Source organism: Asparagus officinalis, chromosome 4 (genome assembly GCF_001876935.1).
Source record: "Asparagus officinalis chromosome 4, Aspof.V1, whole genome shotgun sequence".
NCBI lineage: Eukaryota > Viridiplantae > Streptophyta > Magnoliopsida > Asparagales > Asparagaceae > Asparagus > Asparagus officinalis.
Window position 1 is genome coordinate 14,753,683 of NC_033797.1, and position 9,141 is coordinate 14,762,823.

The 9,141-nt window shown below is 36.6% G+C and overlaps 1 protein-coding gene across 1 annotated transcript in view; it reads left to right on the plus strand.

The window, feature by feature from the left end:
* The window catches only part of LOC109838228 (lysine-specific demethylase JMJ705), a 15,246-nt gene extending 6,216 nt beyond the window's left edge, over window positions 1-9,030 (plus strand). Inside the window, exons 6-11 of the mRNA XM_020406686.1 lie at window positions 1,855-1,933; window positions 2,034-2,101; window positions 2,289-2,439; window positions 3,116-3,774; window positions 5,627-6,334; window positions 7,452-9,030. Of these exons, the coding sequence (XP_020262275.1) occupies window positions 1,855-1,933; window positions 2,034-2,101; window positions 2,289-2,439; window positions 3,116-3,774; window positions 5,627-6,334; window positions 7,452-8,773 (2,987 nt within the window). The 3' untranslated portion in view covers window positions 8,774-9,030. The remainder of the gene's footprint in view (window positions 1-1,854; window positions 1,934-2,033; window positions 2,102-2,288; window positions 2,440-3,115; window positions 3,775-5,626; window positions 6,335-7,451) is intronic.

Below are 9,141 nucleotides of genomic sequence, written 5' to 3' on the forward strand. Positions count from 1 at the left end.
TTTTTGCCGTTGTGTTGGATTGTATGCATGACTGGTCTTCTATATTAATTTAGTCATCGTTTTCTTTTAGCTATTTTGAGTGTTGGTGCATATTCAATTTATGCTTAGACATGCAATGTGGTCGTGCTTTACATTCTGTTTCGTTAATTTATTCGTGATTTATTTGTATGACCACGACTCTGTTACGTTGTGTTATAGAGCTGCAATTTGCTCCTATAGCTTTCTTTAGATGTTTGACTAGCAATGCGTCTGCGTCTTAGAGTAAGAACACAATTGAAATGATGCATTTCATGAAAATGTTGACGTTACGGTTGCATGACTAGTTTGTAGATTAACTTGTCTAACAGGCGACTCTGTGGTTTTGTAGACTTACAATTTCCTTTTAGCTATTTGAGTGTTAATGCATCTAACAGTTTGTACCAGAGTTACATGTATCTGCTTATGAGACCGAGGAATAGGTGGTACATAGTGTCAGTTTATCTTTCATGTTCATTCTGTAGATCATTTATTTTCTCAATGAGGCCTAACCAACTATATATGTTGTGGAATGAGATTACTGAACTTGGTGCTCGTTTTCTTGGTAATTTTATGTGCATCTTGCTGTTTTTGTTTAGCAAGTAGCACCCTTATCTTTGAATACTGTATGTCTTCTGTAGGTACTGGCGAGCTTAATTTTAGTTTGGTTATTGATTGTTATTGCACTTTATTGTACTTTAATCTTGAGTGCTTTATACAATTATAACTTATCGCTTTTTGTGCTAAGAAACAGTTCTCAACATCATTGACATTCCTTTTTCCCATGTACTTCATAATGTTTTGGAATTTAAGCTTGCTATATCACTCTGTTATGATATTTAATGATAACTACATGCCCTTAGCATTAGTTTCCCTCTTGTTATGCTCCAAGAGAGATTACATGTTAATTCTGAGATTAAATTTGTTGCCAATTATGTATGGAGAACATGGATTACAATTACATTTTTTTTGTGGCTCCTGTAAGTATCTTGTTGACTGTCCATAGGAACGCTTTAGAAATGACTAATGAATTGCATTCATTTTATTCTTATTGGGTGGCATTTACAAACTATATACTTACAACTTATATTTATTTTCTTTTGATGGTTCCATTACCTTGATGATATATCTAAAATATTTCCGGTAAATTCTGCATCCATTCAGGAATTTTGTTGGTTTATGAGGGTTTACTTGGTTTGTTGGATTAACACCGCTCTAGTAAATCAGAGTTATCAGTTGTCACTTGTCAGGCAGATTGAACTCTAATTCTTAGTGATCTGTTTACTTGATAATTTTAAGCAGGGTGCATGGATGCTGCCCCGTTACTAAAATGACACGTGAAAACCAAGGAACGTGCTATAGGTTTAGGTACTGACACTTGCTCTTAGTGTTTAGTGTGCAGGTGTAAGTGAGGGCAAGCCAATTGCATTTATCCCTGCAATTGCTAGTTTTCTCTTCAACAAAGTTTATGTTTGTGTGCTTGTTATTTCTTCTTCTTCTTTTTTTGTGGCTGTGATAGCAGGCAGAAGTCATATCTTTCTTGAGCTTTTAGCATCTAAAAGACTTAATGAATAGGGAAAGCGCTACACTAAAATTTCCTTCAACTACTTGCATTATTATTTGTAGTTTTGGAACTATCCCTGATATCCTTGCTTGGCCTCCTTATGATCATAGGAATGTAATTAATCAGCACATCCATTCATTTTCAGTATGATTATTTTGACGTTGTCTTCTCTGGAAGGAGATTGTGCTTTCTATATGTGTCATTCTGTAGTGGTTTTGTTGATCGGTTTCTTCTGCTTGATTTACTAATTCATTGTGTAATTGTTTTTGTCCCAGTAACTTTCACTATCCTGGGTGAGAAAACTACTGTTATGTCTCCTGAAGTTCTACTCGGTGCAGGGATTCCATGCTGCAGGTAAATAGTGTACAATGGATGATAGAAATTTATTTTTGGCTCTGATTTTTACCTAGCTATCAGCTATGTTCAAGTTCTTACTCTTTATCTTTCCAAGCAGATTAGTCCAGAATCCTGGAGAATTTGTTGTCACTTTCCCAGGTGCTTATCATTCTGGGTTCAATCATGGTAGGTTCTGGATTAACGTTTCACTCTCCATTTCATACTTGTACTATTGACCTGCTTTCAACTATGAAACATTGTTGGATAAAATTTATAAATCTATGACCTGTGGATATGCACACGAATGTTATTCTGATTCATATTGAATTTGAGTTGTAGTTATAATTGTAAAATCTTTTCTTGCTTTTGGTAGGATTTAACTGTGCGGAGGCAGCAAATATTGCAACTCCTGGATGGTTGAGAGTAGCTAAAGAAGCTGCAGTTCGGAGGGCATCGATTAACTATCCTCCGATGGTTTCTCATTTTCAATTGCTGTATGCCCTTGCATTATCACTATGTTCAAGGTTTGTAATGACTATTTTGTTCTGTGTTAAAATTTCAATAGGAACCTGAATGACTTCTTCTATCTATTCCATACTATCTTTTACTTGCATGTTCATCAATGGCGAACTAAAGGTGCTTTGTTACTTCATTAGGTCATCATTAAACTGATAATAATTGGTCATATGAGGGATTTAGTAGGTTATCCATGAACCATGGTAGTCTAAAAAGGACTGAAAATTGGATTTTCAAGAGGCTTTGCACATTTTACCATGATTATCTATATTTCTACAGGATGCTACTTGAATACTCTATCTATTTGTGAAAATGTCTCAATTTATAATCTAGATCTACCATCTATGACGTCTTCCTCTACGGCTCTACCATGCAACACAAACTACTAGTAAGTCAATGCCTTGACCATCTCAAGCATCCACTTTGGATTCCTTTAAAGAGATTCAACACTACCAAAAATTCTATATCATCAAATCAGAATTTAAATTATGTACTAAAACCGTACCGGATCAAAAGTTACTCTTTTGTGAAATATTCGTAGAAGAGCCGATAAAGGTAAACATCATCAAAAGTTGAACCTGTCAACTATCATGGCAGAAATCAAGCTTCTATTTGAGCTGAAGACATTTGATTTGACTATTTTTGTTATATTTATGTAAACACGAAGTTATTTTCTTGTTATAGGGTACCCTTGATTGGTGTTTCTGAGCCACGAAGCTCTAGGCTAAAAGATAAGATGAGAGGTGAAGGAGAAGTGATGGTGAAGGAAATATTTGTTCAAAATGTGATTGAAACCAATGACCTGCTAAGTGCTCTTCTCAATAAAGGGTCTTCTTGCATAGTTCTTCCACATAATATGCACGATAGCCCTTTATGTTCGAATTCACTTCTTAGATCTCAGTTAAAGATGAAGCCTAGATTATCCCTTGGTTTGTGCAGTCGCGAGGAAGCACTGGAAGCTTCCAGAGTTTTTCCTGCAAATGATGTAATTCTAGGGAGAAATGCTGGGATTGAACATTCAAAGGCTTCTGCAACATCTGAGAAGTCTGGAATTAGTGCTCATAATTCCTCAGGTTCAGACTCACAGCACGGGGAAAATGAGAACGAGAGTGCAGTCCATAGTGATGGTCTGTTGGATCACGGACTACTATCATGTGTTACCTGCGGGATATTGAGCTTTACTTGTGTGGCCGTTGTCCGTCCAAAGCAAGCAGCTGCTAGGTACCTCATGTCTGCTGATTGTGGTTTTCTTAATGAGCAGAATATTGTCTCTGGAGAAAATAGCAATAGAGATGACAAAATTCATTGGAGGAGAAGCACTTCTGATCTGCTTTGTGATTCTGGTAAGTCGCACCTATCACATGTATATTTTTGTTTTATAAAACTATGCTTGAATATTTTATGACAGATATAGGCACTATTTGTGCCCAGGATTGATACTTAAATATGTTAACAATAGGAAATTAGGAACTGTTTTCAGTTTCAGATATTAGAGAAACAGCATGTTTTGCCATTCTTGCTTTTCTGACATTTGTCATACATCTATCACCCAAATCAATCATATGGCATATAAGAGCACCATCTGAACATACAATATGCCTCTTTGTTTTCCCCCTTTCTTTCCTCCTTCACTTAACAAATCTAGAGTGTCTCTGACCTTGTGTCTCCCTTGAAATCTTTTTATTAGAAGGCCTGAGGTGTCCTTCACGTCAGAAATAATTCCTACAATTTGATAGAGTTGCTGTATTATCCTTGCTGTATAGTTCATTTAATTTTGCCTTGTATTTGATATGTAATATTATTATTTCATAACAGTTTTCAAATAGACAGATGATTTTAACTAGTTAGTACTCTTTCAACAAATTTTGAACATGTTGATTATTACCAAAAACCATCAACATGAAATTAGCATATGCAATTTGTACAATTTCAACTTTGCTGACTTTTAGGATTTAGATACTTTGTAAGGATGAACATATTCAGCCAATGTGGTAGTAGTGGTGGAGAGGTGCGAATGGGGAATCTGGCGAGGTGTGGAAATGAGAGATTCTCTATGAATTGTGATTTATGATTCTATGAAGTTGAGAAAAGTGGATTTTTGATGAAAATTCAGCTTATCTATAGTAGAGAAGTCCCTAGAAATACTCAACAATAAGGGTTGCATTGCTGAGTTCAGATATTACAAGCTATAAGTTACAACTGCTGGGAAGCACTTCATCTAAGTAGCCTTGGATATTATGCATATAATATTAATGATATTTGACAGCAAGTGTTGCAATTCCTTTCATCTATGATTCAGCACTTTTAAAATAGATTTATGACAAAAAAACTAATATCAGGACAAATTTGAATAATACTGTCTTTAGCCCAAAAATAATCCAAAAAAAGAATAAAAAAGAACAAAGGACGAAGTTACAACGTTTTCTATTTATTAAATTCCTTTAAGATACTGTATAATTTATGAAGTTCCTCATGTTTACCGATTTAGTTATCCTTCAGTTGTGTCTTGCCATAAACTCAATTTTATGGATTATACATGGTTGTCCTTCGTATGGTAAGATGATGTTTTGGCTGTTTTATTCCCCCATTCATTCTGCTAGGACATGTCAAAGACACATATTATTTGATCCAGTTAATTCTATCAGTATTGTTACTGAAATACATATTTTTTAAAATTTCGTAGTTCATCCATGGGGGTAACATGATTAATTGTCTTAGGCACAGAAATTCTTGGATTATATATTGAATACTGTCTATGTCCTCCTTTTTCTACGGCCTCTGTGTTGTACAGGATCCACTTGCATATCCATTACAAATTTGTTGGACGCGCATACAAATGCACAAAGAATTAAAATATTCATTCCTGAGCTGAAACCCTACTATTTGTTTTATTCAGGTTCAAGGGTCATATTATGAACTCAAATTCATTTCTTGAAAATTCCAACTCTACTAAAAAGGGCTATAGAAATTGGTTAGAATCGCGTGCTCATGGCCCAGAGTCACCTAATATCAAGAGAGAGATCTAATCATGACACTGGTCTTAGACAATTAGTTGTAGTATCTGAAAAATAAGCAGTATAATGACATTATATACTCAGTCCCGACTCCCAATAGTGTAATTAATTTTTTTGCTTGTGTTTCTCTGACCAGTGCATTAAGTTTTATTTATATGCAATATCTATTTCTTTTTAACAGAACAATTAGAGCGTCATGCCCAATATCGTAGTCCATCTCCAGTTCATGTTTCAGATCATAATTTTGAGGATAATGGGTCTGATGCTGCTTGCCGAGGAGCCTCAGCGCTTGCTCTTCTAGCCTCTGCTTATGGAGATTCATCTGACCTTGATGAGGACGGGTCTCCAGCAACATCGCCACGAGCTGATGAAGATAATGATTCGAGTCACGTGACAAGATGTGCAAATATAAACCTACCTGAATCTGATTGCCAGAATGATTCGGATAATGAATATGATGAAATGAATGGATCAACACCAGAGTTTTCCAGTGGAGATCATCCGGGTATGCTTGATAATCTGGAGGACAATGGGGAAATGGAAACATCTAGTAGTTCAATAAAGTCAATAGGGGAAACAAGAAGTGTTGACTATGAGGGACCAGAGAACAAATATTGCACCACTGGGACTGCCAAGATTTGTCAGAGCAATGTGAAGATGGAAAGGATAGCATCTGGGTCAGTGAGCACAGTCATGAAACCTAATTCTACTAGAACCTCACCTTCAAGAAATAATGATGCTATCAGACAATGCTCAGTTGTATCAGCTATTGAGAGATCTGACAAGGATTCTTCTAGAATGCATGTTTTCTGTCTCGAACATGCATTGGAGGTTGAGAAGTTACTTCATCCACTAGGTGGTGTGAATATTATGATTTTGTGTCATCCGGGTGAGTCTCTTTTTTAAGTGGTCTTCTTTCTTATATCATTATCTATCCAACAGTTTTCTTTCTATGGCTGTATTTTCTTTATTTGGTTGATTTTGGTTCATTTGAAATTCTCTCTTCTAAATAGTGAGTACTATTATTTGGATGCAGAAAGCAGAAATTCGTTTGGCTTGGCTACAGTTAGAAAGTGTTTCCACCTCATGCCAATTATTTTGTTTTGTTTTTATCTTGATTCAGATAGAATACAGATAGTCAGGTTGAGGAAAAAGAACGTTGAGGAAAAAGAACTGTGGCATAAATGCGTGCTTCAATTCAAAATTTCAAATTTACTTGAAGACACATTAAAATGATGTCTTACATAGATATGTCTTATGAGCACCTCAAAAAATATGGTTATAATACATGTTTTATATGGTTTACGGAGTCTTTAAGATAGTTTGGTATATTGATGGATTAGTTGAAGCTCTTTTCTTCTCTCTCTCTCTCTCTCTCTCTCTCTCTCCCTCTCTCTCTCTCTCTCTCTCTCTCTCTCTCTCTCTCTCTCTCTCTCTCTCTCTCTCTCTCTCTCTCTCTCTCTCGATCTTTTCAGTCAGGTTAATAATACAAGTGTGATTTATTAGTCCTAAATACTACTCCTGATATGTCCAAAGTGTGATTTATTAGTTCCTCCATCTGTATGAGAAGGAACTTGATTAGATTTGAAGATCATAATAAAAGTCAATTTTTTTTATATAATTTTTATTCATTTTCTTTTATGTGCTCATTTTTTTTTCTCTGTTCTCATCATTCTGCGTCTGATTCGCTACTTGCATGCTTTTTGCCCTAAAATCCACTTGCCATCACATGTCCAGTGGGAAATCATCATATCAGAGTTTCGGCCATATATCAAATGACTTTCCTTATTAAGCTTTTGATAGAATGTACTGGGGATCCAAGAAAACCATGTCCATTTATATGCTTTTTTTAAGTTTAAACAAAACTACGAGTCCTGTAGGAAATCTGCCTTTTTCCCTTTTTCTTTTTTCCATTTCCTTGCATAATTATCTTTTGATTCTTACTGGTAACTTTAGAAAAAGCTCTTCTTCTACTTACAATATCTCACAACAAATGCACCTTGCAGATTATCCGAAAATCGAGACAGAAGCCAAACTGTTGGCAGAAGAGTTAGAAACTGATTATGAGTGGAAGAGTATCGATTTCAGGGGCCCCACACAAAAAGACCTAGAAAGTATCCGGGCAGCTATGGAAGACGAAGAATCGATGCCCACGAGCAGCGACTGGGCAGTGAAACTGGGCATCAATCTCTTCTACAGTGCAAATCTAAGCAAATCTCCTCTTTACAGCAAGCAGCTTCCTTATAATGCAGTCATATACCGTGCATTTGGCTGTAAATCACCAAACAACTCTCCGTTGACATCAAAATCTTCAAAAAGGAGACCTGGAAGGCAAAGGAAAATCGTCGTTGCAGGAAAATGGTGTGGAAAAGTTTGGATGAGGAATCAAGTACATCCGTTATTAAGTGATCGAAAGGACGATCAAGAACAAAAGCACGAAAGATTCTATTCCAAGAGTAATTCCGAAATTAAGTCCGAAGAAGTTGAGACTGAAATCAAGAATGAGAAAATTGTCTCAAGGAAGAGTTCAAGATCCAGAAAGAGGAAGAAGCGGCCATTATCAAGGGCAAGTGCCAAGAAACAAAAATGTGTCACACCCCAAGTAATGGACAAAAAAGCGAAAGTTTCGGATACTTCGGCAGCTCAAACATCTTCAACTAAACACTCAAGAGTTCTTCGAAGCTGTCGTAAGTCAGATGTCAAATATGAGTCTGAAGAAGAGCCAACCACAGTACGAAGCAGCCGCAGGCTGAAAGCGAAATCTGAGACCAAAACAAAGCCGACCATTACAAGAAGCACCAGTAAGCTTCACATTGAGCAAGAGACTGAAGAAGCACCAAACACTCGCCTGAGAACAAAACCATCAAAGTCTAAAGACACCAGCGCGAATCCACCCATCAACAAGCAATCAAGGAAGAAGAAACCCAAAACCACTCCAAACCCTATAAAAGAAGAGGAGGAAGAGGAAGCAGCGAAAGATTACACATGCAATATCGAGGGGTGCACGATGAGCTTCAGCACGAAGCATGATCTTGCATTGCATAAAAAAGATATATGTCCAGAAGAAGGGTGTGGCAAAAAGTTTTTTTCGCACAAGTATTTGGTTCAGCATAAGAAGGTTCATCTGGATGATAGGCCCCTGGCTTGCCCATGGAAGGGGTGCAAGATGAGGTTCAAATGGGCTTGGGCTCGAACGGAGCACATTAGGGTTCATACTGGCGACCGGCCCTATATCTGTAGTAAATGCAGCCAGACATTTCGGTTTGTGTCGGATTTTAGTCGGCACAAGAGGAAGACTGGCCATCTAGCGAAGAAGGGAAGGAGATGAAGTGATTGAAATTGAGTTTGATTTTAAAGGCTATTGATCATTTAAATCGATTCTCACTGTCTTTGTTGTAGTTCATTTGTTTAGGGAGAGGAAGTTGAAATGTTCATTATGTGGTTTATTACAAGCCCCATTTAAGTGTAACAATTGGCTATTATGTGTTTTCAGTGGTTGTTAGTTTAATTGCCGAGAAAATGTTGTAATGAGCAGAATCAGCAGATGTCTATTTATAATCGAGTATCTATTAGACTTGGTATCAATTTGAGCTTTAACAAGAGAACAACATTCATGCAACTGACCGCAAAATTTTTAGAATAAAGGCTTTGTTGTTGTATCTAGCCGATTTTGTCAGCGTTCTAAAAAAACAGTTA